The 15,617-nt window shown below is 34.8% G+C and overlaps 1 protein-coding gene across 2 annotated transcripts in view; it reads right to left on the bottom strand.

The window, feature by feature from the left end:
* Nucleotides 1-9,991: 9,991 nt before the first annotated feature.
* RBM46 (RNA binding motif protein 46) overlaps nt 9,992-15,617 on the bottom strand; it is a 43,675-nt gene continuing 38,049 nt past the window's right edge. Inside the window, exon 5 of one of the 2 annotated variants that reach the window (XM_029235708.1) lies at nt 9,992-10,954. In XM_029235708.1, coding sequence (XP_029091541.1) covers nt 10,755-10,954 — 200 coding nt within the window. In that variant the 3' untranslated portion in view covers nt 9,992-10,754. Of the gene's footprint in view, nt 10,955-11,864; nt 12,016-15,617 lie in introns of those variants that run through there. The other variant, XM_029235709.1, reaches the window with a different exon arrangement.

Below are 15,617 nucleotides of genomic sequence, written 5' to 3'. Positions count from 1 at the left end.
ATCTTTTTTTAATATATATTTCCATTTCTACTTTGCTCTTCTGTTGTCCTGTGTTTTTTCCCTTTTTATTTTATTTTACTATTATTCTTTTAAATCATTTTTATTAGTTTGTTCTGTTTCCTTGCTTTATTCTTCAGTTGGCACACTGCTTTGGTTTTGTTTTTAGGTTTTGTATATTTGTTAGTTTTGATACTAATTATGTGATATCATTTTTGAGTTCTTCAATTTGTCTTGTTGTTCTCTTGTTTTATTTTGTTCTGTTTTTGTTTCTTTTGCATGTGTGTGTGTTTCCTTGTTTCTGTTTTTGTTTGTTTGATTTTGTTTTTACCATTTCTCTGGGGTTTTGTCTTTTATTTTTCTTTAATGTATTTTCTATTTTTTTTATATTTCTCTTTCTACATTGCTTTTCTGTTGATCTGTCTTCTTTCCCCTTTCTCTTTTTCTTTCTCTTTTTTAATCATTTTTGTTGGTTTGTTTTGTTTCTTTGCTTCATTCTTCAGTTGGCACTCTGCTTTGGTTTTTGTTTTTTGGCTTTGTGTTTCTGTCAGTTTTCAATTGTTTGATTTTGTTCTGGGGTTCTTTACTTTGGTTGTTTTCTTGATTTTTGTTTTATTTGGTTCTGTTTTTGTTTCTTCTGTGTGTGTGTTTCCTTGTTTCTGTTTTTGTTTGTTTGATCTTACTTTTTACCATTTTTCTGGGGTTTTGTTAGACATTTTTTTTTTTTTTTAATCCCCTTTACTGCTAGGATGAGCAACTCTCGGGGTCTTGGTTCCTTGACAGGAAATCGAGCCTGAGGCTCTGGGGTGGGAGCACCGAGTCCAAGATGCTAGACCACTAGAGAATTCCCGGCCCAAGGGAAGGTTAATCACTGAGAGCTCTCACAAAGGCCTCTTTCTGAATCCAAGACCTGACTCCACCCAACTGCCAGCCACTCCCAGTGCTGGACGCCTCACACCAAATGACAAGACAGGAACACAAAACAACCCATCAGCACACAGACTACATAAAGTCATACTAAGCTCACAGACACCCCAAAACACACCACCTGAAATGGCCCTGCTCATCAGAGTGGAGACTGATGGAGTGGAGTGCAGAGTGGAGACTCAGCTCCACCCAACAGAACGCAGGCACCAGTCTTTCCCATCAGGAAGTCTGTGCAATCCACTGGACAAACCTCACCACCGAGGGCAGAGAACAGAAGCAAGAGGAACTATGACCCCAAAGCCTAGGGAAAGGAGACCTCAAATACTGTAAATTAGACAAAATGAGAAGACAGAGAAATATCTTGCAGGCAAAGGAGCAAGACAAAAAACACAAGACAAAATAAATGAAGAGGAAATAGGCAAACCACCTGAAAAAGAATTCAGAGTATTGATAGTAAAGATGATCCAAAATCTCAGAAATAGAATGGAGAAAATACAAGAAACGTTTAACAGGGACCAAGAAGAACTAAAGAGCAAACAAACAGTAATGAACAACACAATGACTGAAATTAAAAATACTCTAGAAGGAATCAATAGCAGAATAACTGAGGCAGAACAATGGATAAGAGAGCTGAAAGACAGAATGGTGGAAATAACTGCTTCAGAGCAGAATAAAGAAAAAAGAATGAGAAGAATGGAGGACAATATCAGAGACATCTGTGACAACATTAAGCACACTGACACTCGAATTATAGGCATCCCAGAAGGATAAAAAAAAATGAAAGTGTCTGAGAAAATATTTAAAGAGATTATAGTTGAAAACTTCCCCTAACATGGGAAAGAAAATAATCAGTCAAGTCCAGGAAGCTCAAAGAGTCTCATACAGTATAAACCCAAGGAGAAACATGCAGAGACACGTATTAATCAAACTAGCAAAAATTAAACACAAAGAAAAAATATTAAAAGCAGCAAGAGAAAAGCAACAAATAATATACAAGGGAATCCCCACAAGGTTATAAACTGACCTTTCAACAGAAACTCTACAGGCCACAAGGGAGCGGCAAGATATACTTAAAGTGATGAAAGGGAAAAACCTACAACCATGATTACTCCACCCAGCAAGGATCTCATTCAGATTCGATGGAGAAATCAAAAGCTTTATAGACAAGCAAAAGTTAAGAGAATTCAGCACCATCAAACCAGCTTTACAACAAGTGCTCAAGGAACTTCTCTAGGCAGGAAACAAAAGACCTACAAAAACAAACCCCAAACAATTAAGAAAATGGTAATAGGAACATACATATCAATAGTTACCTTAAATGTAAATGGATTGAATGCTCCAACCAAAAGACACAGACTGGCTGAATGGATGCAAAAACAAGACCAGTATATATGATGTCTACAAGAGACCCACTTCAGACATAGGGACATAGGGACACATACAGACTGAAAGTGAGGGGATGGAAAAAAATATTCCATGCAAATGGAAATCAAAAGAAAGATGGAGTAGCAATACTCGTATCAAACAAAATAGACTTTAAAATAAAGACTATTACAAGAGACAAGAAAGGACACCACATAATGATCAAGGGATAAATCCAAGATATAACAATTGTAAATATCTATGCACCCAACATAGGAGCAGGTTAATACATAAGGCAGATGCTAACAGCAACACAATAATAGTAGGGGACTTTAACACCCCATTTACACCAATGGACAGATCAGCCAGCCAGAAAATAAACAAGGAAACACAAGCTTTAAATGACACATTAGACCAGATGGACTTAATTGATATTTATAGACATTCCATCCAAAAACAACAGAATACACTTTCTTCTCAAGTGCACACAGAACATTCTTCAGGATAGATCTTTTCTTCGGTCACAAATCAAGCCTCAGTAAATTAAAAAAAATTGAACTAGCATCAAGCATCTTTTCCGACGACAACTCTCTGAGACTACATTATCAATTACAGGAAAAAAAACTGTAAAAAATACAAACACATGGAGGCTAAACAATACACCACTAAACAACCAAGAGATCACTGAAGAGATCCAAGAGGAAGTAAAAAAATACCTAGAAACGAATGACAATGAAAACACAACAACCCAAAACCTATGGGATGCAGCAAACGCACTTCTAAGAGGGAAGTTTATAGCAATACAATCCTACCTTAAGAAACAAGAAAAATCTCCAATAACCAACCTAACCTGACACCTAAAGCATTAGAGAAAGAAGAAGAGGAACAACAACGAGAACAAAAACCCAAAGTTAGCAGAAGGAAAGAAACCATAAAGATCAGATTAGAAACAAATGAAAAAAGAAGTGAAGAAAACAATAGCAAAGACCAATAAAAATAAAATCTGGTTCTTTGAGAAGATAAAATTGATAACCGTTAGCCAGACTCATCAGCAAAAATGGGGAGAAGACTCAAACCAATAGAATTAGAAATGAAAAAGGAGAAGAAACTGACACCACAGAAATAAAAGAATCATGAGACACTACTACAAGCAACTATATGCCAATAAAAAGGACAACCTGGAAGAAATGGACAAATTCTTAGGAAAGCACAACCTTCCAAGACTGAACCAGGAAGAAATACAAAATATGCAAGACCAGTCAGAAGCCCTAACATTGAAACTGTGATTAAAAATCTTCCAACAGACAAAAGCCCAGAGCCAGATAGCTTCACGAGTGAATTCTATCAAACATTTAGAGAAGAGCTAACACCTTTCCTTCTCAAACTCTTCCAAAATATAGCAGAGGCAGGAACATTCCCAAACTCATTCTATGAGGTCACCATCACCCTGATACCAAAACCAGACAAAAATGTCACCAAAAAAAGAAAACTACAGGCCAGTATCACCAATGAACATAGATGCAAAAATCCTAAACAAAACACTAGCAAACAGAATCCAACAGCACATTAAAAGGGTCATACACTATGATCAAGTGGGGTTTTATCCCAGGAATTCAAGGATTCTTCAATGCACGCAAAAAATCAATGTGATACACCATGTTAACAAACTGAAGGAGAAAAACCATATGATCATCTCAATAGATGTAGAGAAAGACAAAATTCAACACCCAGTTATGATAAAAACCCTCCAGAAAGTAGGCATAGAGGGAACTTTCCTCAACATAATAAAGGCCATATATGACAAACCCACAGCAAACATCATCCTCAATGGTGAAAAACTGAAACCATTTCCACTAAGATCAGGAAAAAGACCAGGTTGCCCACTCTCACCACTATTATTCAACATAGCTGTGGAAGTTTTAGCCACAGCAATCAGAGAAGAAAAACAAATAAAAGGAATCCAAATCAGAAACGAGGAAGCAAAGCTGTCGCTGTTTGCAGATGACATGATACTATACATAGAGAATCCTAAAGATGCTACCAGAAAACTACTAGAGCTAATCAATGGAATTGGTAAAGTAGCAGGATACAAAATTAATGCACAGATATCTATTGCATTCCTATACACTAATGATGAAACATCTGAAAGTGAAATTAAGAAAACACTCCCATTTACCACTGCAACAAAAAGAGTAAAATATCTAGGAATAAACCTACCTAAGGAGACAAAAGACCTGTATGCAGAAAATTAAGACACTTATGAAAGAAATTAAAGATGATACAAGTAGATGGAGAGATATACCATGATCTTGGATTGGAAGAAAAAACATTGTGAAAATGACTCTACTACCCAAAGCAATCTACAGATCCAATGCAATCCCGATCAAACTACCACTGGCATTTTTCACAGAACTAGAACAAAAAATTCACACTTTGTATGGAAACACAAATGACCCCAAATAGCCAAAGCAATCTTGTGAAAGAAAAATGGAGCTGGAGGAATCAGGCTCCCTGACTTCAGACTGTACTACAAAGTTACAGTAATCAAGACAGTATGGTACTGGCACGAATACAGAAATATAGATCAATGGAACAGGATAGAAAGCCCAGAGATAAACCCACACACATATCGTCACCTTATCTTTGATAAAGGAGGCAAGAATATACAGTGGAGAAAAGACAGCTTCTTCAATATGTGGTTCTGGGAAAACTGGACAGCTACATTTAAAAGAATGAAATTGGAACACTCCCTAACACCATACACAAAAATAAACTCAAAATGGATTCAAGACCTAAATGTAAGGCCAGACACTATCAAACTCTTAGAGGAAAACATAGGCAGAACACTCTATGACATAAATCACAGCAAGATCCTTTTTGACCCACCTCCTAGAGAAATGGAAATAAAAACAAAAATAAACAAATGGGACCTAATGAAACTTCAAAGCTTTTGCACAGCAAAGGAAACCATAAACAAGACCAAAAGACAACCCTCAGAATGGTATAAAATATCTGCAAATGAAGCAACTGACATAGGATTAATCTCCAAAATTTACAAGCAGTTCATTCAGCTCAATATCAAAAAAATAAACAACCCAATCCAAAAATGGGCAGAAGACCTCAATAGACATTTCTCCAAAGAAGACATACAGCTTTCCAACCAACACATGAAAAGATGCTCAACATCACTAATCATTAGAGAAATGCAAATCATACCACAATGAGGTATCACCTCACACCAGTCAGAATGGTCATCATCAATTAATCTAGAAACAATAAATGCTGAAGAGGGTGTGCAGAAAATGGAACGCTCCTGCACTGTTGGTGGGAATGTAAATTGATACAGCCACTATGGAGAACAATATGGAGGTTCCGTAAAAAACTAAAAATAGAACTACCATACGACCCAGCAATGCCACTGCTGGGCATATACCCTGAGAAAACCATAATTCAAAAAGATACATGTACCACAATGTTCACTGCAGCACTATTTACAATCGCCAGGACATGGAAGCAACCTAAATGCCCATCGACAGATGAATGGGTAAAGAAGATGTGCCACATATATACAATGGAATATTATTCAGCCATAAAAAGGAACAAAATTGAGTTATTTGTAGTGAGGTGGATGGACCTAGAGTCTGTCATACAGAGTGAAGTAAGTCAGAAAAAGAAAAACAAATACCATATGCTAACACATATACGTGGAATCTAAAAACAATGGTACTGATGAACCTAGTGGCAGGACAGGAATAAAGACGCAGACGTAGAGAACGGACTTGAAGACACACGTGGGGAAGGGGAAGCTGAGACGAAGTGAGAGAGGAGCATTGACATATATACACTAGCAAATGTAAAATGGATGGCTGGTGAGAAGCTGCTGCATAGCACAGGGGGATCAGCTCAAAGCTTTGTGATGACCTAGAGCGGTAGGGAGGGTGGGAGGGAGTCTCAAGAGGGAGGGGATACACGGATATATGTATACATATAGCTGACTCACTTTGTTGTACAGCAGAAACACAACACTGTAAAGCAATTATACTCCTTTAAAGATGTAAAAAACAAAAAATTTAAAAAAGGAAAAAATAAGTCATGAGATGTAATGTACAGCATGGTGACTATAGTTAATAATACTGTATTGTACATTGAAAATTGCTACAAGAATAGATCTTAAAAGTTCTCATTACAAGATAAACTTGTAAGTATGTGTGGTGATGGATGCTAAGATTTATTTATATATACAAATATTGAATCATTATGTTATATACCTGAAACTAATATAGTGTTATATGTGAAACACATCTCAATAATAATATAAAACACTTCTGGAATTTGTTATCCATACTTATTTTTACTTACGGGTAGTTTGCAAATTGTAGTGTTCTCTAGTTGTGCGGAAGGTGTGGATCATGTGTGGCTTTATTTGCTTTTTGTTGTTCTGTATAGTTTACAGAGAATGTGTAAAGAGATTTGGGTTTTGGTGAGTTCCATTATTTCCAAAATTTTTCCCCTTAGCCAACTGACTTCAGGAATCCCCCATAATACAAAAGAGCAAAGGACGGCAGTATAGCACAAAGTTCTTTAGACTGTGATATGCCATTTCCACTTGATGGTGGTGCTGCTGGACTTGTACGTGGTGATAAAGTAACACCCAATTCATGCGGGTCAGTCTCTATTATGCCAAATCACGAGCTAAGACCTGTTTTTCAGAAGGAGAATTATTTGCTTAAGATAACACAACTTTGTTTCAAATCCTAGAGGTCTTCATTGTTTTTACTATCAGAGATTATACATGCTTCACACACACATAATAATTAGTGACACATTTGAAGTACGTTGAACCCATTGAGTCAAAATTGGTGAAGTGAAGAGCTGATTGCATTGCTGCCTTTACCACGTGTTTATTTTGCCCTAGATCCCTACTCAAAACCCATTAACTTCTGGTCACTCAGTAAATACATCAGTGTAGTTTTTCCTAATGTGCTTTTGTTTGGGTGTGGTTCACTAAAGATCTTCATTTTGTTTCTGAGAACAGTTATATCTCTTTTTACCTAAAAGAAATTTAGATAAAATATAGATGGATAGATAGACTGATTTATCATGGAATTGTGTCTGAAGTAAAGGAAACTTTTAAAGTGTGATCTCGTATGTTTTCCTCATAATCATTTAGTTTTTTGTAATCCTTCCACAGTTTGGTGCGCAAATATAAGCACATACAAATGTTTTCTCCCTCTTTACCCAAAATACATCATAGGATCTTACACACATATTTCGGAACCTTGCTCTTTTTCACATCTCGTTCCGTATTAGGAATAAAGAGTATTCTTATTCTTTTGTCCAACCTTTTATTGTGCACCAATAAATTTATTATTTTATTTAATCAGTCCCCTAATGATGGGTATTTGGGTTACAAACTATTTCAATGAATAGTGTTTCACACATACCATTTTGTACACATATGCAAGTATATCCCAGAAGTAGGATTGCTGGATCAAAAGATTTAAGTATTTGTAATTTTGGATGATAGCTGCCAAATTGTTCTCTACACCAGTTTATAATCCCACCAGCAATGTATGAGAATGCTCATTTCCTTCAATGCCTCCAAAGGTTTAACAACCTTTTGAATTTCTGCAAATCTGAATTTTTAGTTTGCATTTTTCTTATGAGATAAAGCACCTTTTCAAACATTTAAGGGCCATCCGTCATCTGCCTTCATACATTTTGTCCATTTTCCTCTTGAGTGGATGATCTTTTTATTACTAGAGATTAGCCCTTTGTGAAACAATTCTCCATTATTGTTCATCACTTGTCTTTTGACACGACCCACGGCACTTTCTTGCCACACAGGCTTTCCTTTTTAAATTGGACTTACCAAATTTTTCTATTATGGCCTCTAGATTTTGGGTCATAGTTAGGGAAAACTCTCCCACTCCAATATTGTAAAAGAAAAACTAGAGAAGAGAGGTAAGGTTAAACTTTCTGCATAACCTTTCTGCTTACAAGGGATTTTATGCAAGCCCAGGGATCATGGCTACTTAGTAGAACATCTCAGCCACAACCCCTGGCACAAAATTGTACAAAGAATTTGATAAAGGACTGTCTTTAGAAGTGTTTCCCTAACCAATGAGCTGCATGATATAGCTAAGAAACTTACCAATAACGGCTTGTGGTCGATAGCTTATTATAGAGCCTGTGCTACAAGAATTAATGCAGCAAATAATTAGTAGCTAATGTTCACAAGTCAAACGAAATTTCATATGCAGTATGAACAAAACTGCTCAACCATAACATCACAGAAAGAGACAGTGCTTGATATGAATGCACTGATTTATATATTTCTGGTTGAAGGAGGCAGAAGGAATGAAAAACCAGTACAAATGACTACTATATTCTTCATATAATTATACCTAAATAATATAGTCTACCATTTGAGTGCCTTCTACTTAGCAAGTGTTTTACCTTTAACATTATAAGGTTTATTTATATCATGATTATACAGATTTGAAAGTATGGCTCAGAGAGATTAAAAAATGTGTACAAGTTCAAAGACCTGTTACTTGGCAGAAGTGGTAATCAAACCTGATGCCAAAGCTTATACGTTTCCCACCATATAACCATGGACCTCCAAATACACTATGTGGTCAGTAAGCTCTCTGAATTGTTTGTGATATACAACTGACCCTTGAAGAATGCAGGCGTTGGGGGTGCCCACCCTCCAGCACCCATGGTTCCATACTGGTTGATTCAACCAACCATGGATGGTGTACTACTGCAGTACATATTTATTGAAAAAATAATCCACGTATAAGTGGACCTGTGCAGTTCAAACGCATATTGTTCAAGGGTCAACTGTGTAATATTTTAAGTGAAAAAGTTATGTGTGAACTTGTAATTATTATTTGGTCCATTCCAAATGTTTCTATGAAAAACTAAATTGCCTGTTTATCTTCTGGTTTGCAATGAGTCACCTCTGCATCCCAAGGGTATTTCCACAGTAGCTAACGAAATAAATACTCGTTACGTTTGCTGAAGGAGTGATATGAACCTGTGAGTCATGGGAGTTAAAACTGTAAAATCAGATGTCAGAAAAAAAGTAATGCTAGTTAAGTGTAATGTCTATGCTCATTTAAATTAGAAGATCTAAGGCAGTAACCTGGAAAGTATTACATATAGTTAGATGGAATGAACTTTCTTTAGATGATGAAAAAAGAAACTAATTTACTCTCCGATAACTTCTGCTAGAAAAAACTTTAGTAGAAGAAATATATGCAACTATTTCATATTCTATTAATGAAAACCATATACCCCATACAATGAGTTGATCAACAAAGTTAATGTCTGGTATTCTAAGAGGAAAGATTTTTGTCTCTATAAATTATGCAAACCATCATCAGAAACTGATTACAGATGTATACTGCTAAACTATTAAACAGTCCAAATAACCTGGATTCATTAATTATTCATAAAAATGGAGGAAACGTCACTGGGTTCATGAAAAAAGTATTTCTATTGGCCCCTGAAAAGGACTTTTGTTATGTTTCACAAAACTATTAATTTTCTTTCTGCAGTATCCTTTGCTTTGGTCCCAATGAAGACACTGAGCCTATGTATACCAAGTAGGGGAAATTGTTCTCAGAAGGTCAAAGCGGTTGTCAGAGCTAATTTTTTTGTGCATACCAATAAACAAAAGTGAAACACGTGCATATTAGAAGCATCGTATATTTAATGTCAAAGAATTTGAATTCAAGTACAAAAATTAACACATGATTTCAACATTAAAGACCGTAACACTTATTACTCAAAGAACTATACAGTGAATATCAAAAACACAAATGGAGCATAACTATAAAAACCTTAAATACATTAACAGCAAAATTATAATGTATTTCTACAACAAACAATTAACTAAAATATTTATAGTTATTTTCAAGGACCACAATGGTAGATTGCTTTTTCTTTAGTACTGCATAAAATCTGCATCTTAATCTTTTTGCCCTTCATTTCTTTCTACATAATAGTTAGATACTTCTGTTTATATAATTGTTCTAATCGCTAATACAGATAGTGATCCTTGGTAATCAAATCTAGTGTAACCATTGTCTGCAAGTGCTTTAATACTTGAGAAACTCTATTTAGCAAAGTTACAATGAAAAAATTTAATGTAAACTTCTGGGTTCTACTGACCACTCAGGAATCAGAAGTTATTTAAAATCCCAAAAGTTTAAAAAGAACAGCAGTTTGTTATAACTTTATCAAGAGAAATCACTAAGTAACTTTTTAAACTTAGCATTTTTAAAAATTTTACAATGGTAGGTTATTCTGAATTGTGACTGATATTTACTATGTTGAAATAAATATATAATTATCATTTTAAAACCAAATGTACAAACCCGATTCTAAAATAAAACAGTATTTTAATTTGCATGTTTTACAAGTAAACTTTCATACTCCTATTTATAATATTTTCTTCAGAAGAATGAGGCCTGATTGGAGATATATAGCCGCTGTCCAACATGGCTGCCATTAGCAAGTGATACTGTTGGTGACAAGGGATAGCTTGGATAAGAATAAGGCCTTGAAGTGTAAGGAAGCAGGCTGGGAGGCCAAGAAGAGAGGGTAGCACTAACAGGGGAAAGACTATTTATTGAGCTGCGACGGAAATTGTAGTCTGTAAATAAATACATAACAATTATGCTTCACATCTTTATGGTTACAAATTTAATTCAAAGAGACAAAGCATTAAAACTATAATCACAGTTTAACATAATGTTCTAACATTCAAAATCCTGATAATCTTATATTGCTGGTAAAGACTGTTTGAGCATTCACTGCATTGCAAATCCTGATAGTTTCATCAGTCAGTATTACGTAAACTTTCACTGACACAATGCTTCAGAGATCTTACTAGAATGCATTCTTGGATATCTATTAATTGTTTTGTGTCTTTATGATCACCGAAAAAGAGAACCTCTGATTTCTCTTGCTCTATCCACAAGGAAACTCCTTTTAAATTTGGTACTGACACTAAGGGATCGTCCAAGAAGAAAAGATATAAAACAGTGAATTCATATTTGCTTCTTTTTTGAAATTGTATTAGGTATCAAACCAGCAGACACATTTACCCCTGGACTGCAAAAACTGTCTAATATTTCATTATTTAAATACTAATGTAAACATTTATATAACCCCAAAAACCAATTTAACATTAGAATCCTATTGGTACCATAAAACAGTAAAATGAATCATCTTTATAAAATAAACTTCAAGAAACCATTATCAACTTACAGTACAGAAAAATCCAAAAATTAAACCAAATTATTTCTTTAGAAACCAACATTTGAAATACTACTATTCCACAATAAACATTCATCTTATGTATGAATAATTTCCTGCTTCATTAGTTATAATGTTTATAGATGTGTGTGAGTACTAAAGACCAAATTTGCAAATCCTGTACTTTCCAAAAACTCAACTATGTTCTTTGGTGTAGAGTAAGCCAAGGGTGTGAAAATGACTATGAAGTGATTATTTACAAAAGGTATGGTGTTTCTAAGAACAGAAGAAATTAGGTCATCTAATGCACAGGTAAAGTTTTTTCTATATTTTCCTGGTGCTATAAATGAGGCCTAAAAATGAATATTAACTTAGTATTGTCATGGGACTTAATATTAAGCCAACAGGAATGAGATCAACTGCAGGAGAATAAGCTCAAGCAACATCAGAAAGGACCTAGTTAAGAAAAAATAAAAATCAGTTAAATATAGGTTTAATTTCTAGCACTGTAAAACTCTAATTAGAATAATTTTATAACCTTTTTATTAATGGTACCATAAGATCAATAAAAGCAGTTTGTTCCAAGAAAACATAAATACATTCAAGGCATACAGTTCAAAATATTTTCAGTATTTTGAAACTGGATAAGGAATGACTTTGACACCATTTGCTTTTCTAATATCCAAAAGTAGGATAACTCTAGGTATTAGAGAACTTTTTTTCTTCTCTTCAAGGATCCACTTTGCCTGAAGCGTTATGGCATTGAGTATAAACAAAAACCTTAGTGTTCCTGATAATTCAAATAATTGCTAAAAAAAAAAAGTTCTGATTCTCTTCTTCTAAATGTTATCACACAAATACAATAAATTCCTTATTAAGCATGTATATATAACTAGCTCTTTCAAATTTTAACAGTGTGGTACAGACAACATGATTTAGAAGAACAGATCTTTAAATATTTACACTTCTGTATGTGGCGAAATGTAGTTTTCAGAGAAATCACTTTCACTTTGGGTTTATATTCATTCAAGATCTAATGCAGCCTACTCATGAAATGTGGATAAAAAAGAGATCTTCAGGAGATTTCACAAAGAAGATAGACAGACAACTGGCTACTAGCAGAGTGCTTATCAGGTCTGAAAATTTGTATTTCTGATATTCCCCTGATGTAAACCTTCAATTTACAAATACCCTAATGGACTGTTTTATTCTCACATTTTTAAGGAGACTAAATTAAAGTATAAAATTAAAAGTTCACTTTGATGACTTTATTCACAGAGGATAAATCAAGAAAAAAATTTCCCCCTAATACTACAAAGATTAGGAAACGAAAAGCTTCAGATGTTTTATAAGCATTTCAAAAATATTTTTTTTACAAGTTAAGAATCTAAATATATTTGGGAAAACATCTGGGTGATTAGAAAATATAATACATGTCAAACTTGAGACAGTAACTGTGAGATAAACCTAGATGAACCATGTTTTCCCCTGTTTTCCCCTAACATACAACTTATATATCACAGACAATAAAAATCAGAAAACATCACTGATTCACAAATTAACAAATGAATTAAAATTCCTAACATATACTTACTTGCCCACCCCTGCTTTTTCTTCCCAATGAACATCCTTAGCTCTTCAATCCCACTGTTTCTGCCTCAGACTGGGATATTACTCCCCTCCCCCCCTCTTCTTAAGGGAATGATACAGAGCCAATTTCAGAATTTAAGTTTTTACACTGAGAATTATTCAACTGTCTTAATTAACACTTTTTAAATTGAGGTACAATTTACATACAATAAAATGCATACATCCTATGTGTTCATTTCAATGAGTTCTGATAACTGTATAAAGCTATGTAACCAACACCCAAAACAAGATATAAAACATGTCCATCAATCTAGAAGTTCCCATCATCCATTCCAGTCAAGAGCTCTTTGGAGGCAACCACTTTCTGATTTCTATCACTATAGCTTAGTTTTGACTGTTCTTGGACTTCATATAAAATGTATTCTTAAAGTATTTTTTTATGTCTTCTCTCAACATAATTTCTAAGATTCATTCATATTGTATGTAGCAGTAGCTTCCTTTTTATTGTTCAGTAGTATTCCATTGAATGAATATACTACAATTTCTTTATCCACTCACACTCACCTGCTGATAAAGATTTGGGTTGCTTCTAAATTTTGACTATTATGGATAAAGCTGTTATGCACATTCTTATACAAGTCCTTTTGTGGATACATATTTTCATTTCTTTGGGGTAAATAACTAAGAGTAGAATTGCTGGGTGGTAGGTTAGAGATAGATACTGCCGAACAGTGCATTGTGATCATTTTTACACTCACGTCAATAAAATATGAGAGGTCCAATTGCTCCAAACCCTCACCAACATTTGTTATTGCCAGTGTTTTTAATCATCGCTATTCCAGTGATATGAATGGTATCTCATTCTGGCTTTAACTTGGATTTCCCTTATGACTAATAACGTGTTCAGTGACCACTTGAACATCTTCTTTAGTAAAGTATCTGTTCAAGCCTTTTGATCATTCTTCTTGGTTTTGCCTTTTTACCATTGATACCAATAAAATTTCTGACTAATTAGATTCTCTTAATCAAAATATTAAATAGCAATAGGTTGAGTCCTCGGCAGTCTCTAATTCAAACTACCTCTTTCACTGAAGAATATTACAGACAAAAGATGGTTGATTAAGTGACTGTTCCATATTCCCACAGTTAAATGGAGAAAAAAACAAATTAAAAATTAGGCTTCCCAGTTCCTAGGAAAGTATTATTTCCACTTGATCAAGCATTTTACTCTGGCAATCTTCTCAAAACTGGGTTGAGAGAAAGCGTTTCAAAAGGTTGTTGTGCGTAGGGGGAGAGAAATAAAGTAGAGGGTGCTCTAAGCTACCTGGCTTCTGCTTGAGCCTGCCCACGCCCACACTTCCCACTTAAATTCACACAGCTCTGCATTCCCTTGCTTTATATGCTAAACTTTTATGTAACACTTCATTTGAAGAAAAGGCCCTTTTAACGCTTTAATATAATTATTAGAGATAACATTTTGATCAAATCCTCTAAAATTTCATATTTATATGCTGAATGGATACATTTTTACAGAATAACTTTGACCTATATTAAGACTAGTAAATAGGCTTAACCTTAAGTGCCAATTCTAATCAAGCAGTAATCACTAAAAGGACCCTGGATTCCAAGGGATTCTGAAGCTGTGTCTGGAATGAGCAAGAAAGTGAGTAGTAACTGTAGCGCCACATCTGACATGGGCACAAGAGCAGAGCCTGGCAGCACATTCATCACCTGCTTGCCAGTCCCGCCTCTGCAGTGATTATAATTTGGTCTCCTACCTTTCTCTGTCCAGCACAAGAGATGAATACCACCAATATGTTCCTCAGTGAAAACTAAGCAATAGATATATACTGATTTACTCTCTTCTTGTGTGTCCCTTTTTTGTTTCTAATTCTCTTACACCTCTTGACCGAACATCAAGATTCTCTAGCTGCTTTTGTTTCATATGAAGAGGGGGAAACCCTTAATAGACACCTTAAAGTGAGTTCAGTTGAAAGTGTCTTCTCATACTAATCTTTTTCTTTTAGTTTGTTTCTGACCAGATATTCTTTAAACTAATTTTCCATTAGAAAGTAAATTCTTCATAATTGGTTTTTTTCTTTTCCTTGTTAGCTCTGAGTTCTACCTTCACACCCACCCCCTCTCTTCACATCACACCCATGCACCTTTTTAAAGTGTACAATTCAGTGGTTTTTAGTATATTCACAAAGTTGTGCAACCAAACTCCACTATCCAGAAATTTTCATCACCCTCAACAGAAACTCTGTACTTACTAGCAGTCGCCCCCCATTCCCTCTCCACCAGACCCAGCAACCACTAATTTTTCTGTTTCTATAGATTTGCCTATTCTGGATTTTTCATATAAATGGAATCATATAATTTATGTGGTCTTTTTTAACTGGCTTCTTAGCATAATATTTTCAAGGTTCATCCATGTAGTATGTATCAGAACTTCATTCCTTTTTATA

The sequence above is a fragment of the Monodon monoceros genome, unplaced genomic scaffold (genome assembly GCF_005190385.1).
Source record: "Monodon monoceros isolate NGI ecotype Baffin Bay Population unplaced genomic scaffold, NGI_Narwhal_1 Super_Scaffold_20, whole genome shotgun sequence".
Taxonomy (NCBI): domain Eukaryota; kingdom Metazoa; phylum Chordata; class Mammalia; order Artiodactyla; family Monodontidae; genus Monodon; species Monodon monoceros.
This window is presented reverse-complemented; position numbering and strand designations above follow the sequence as displayed.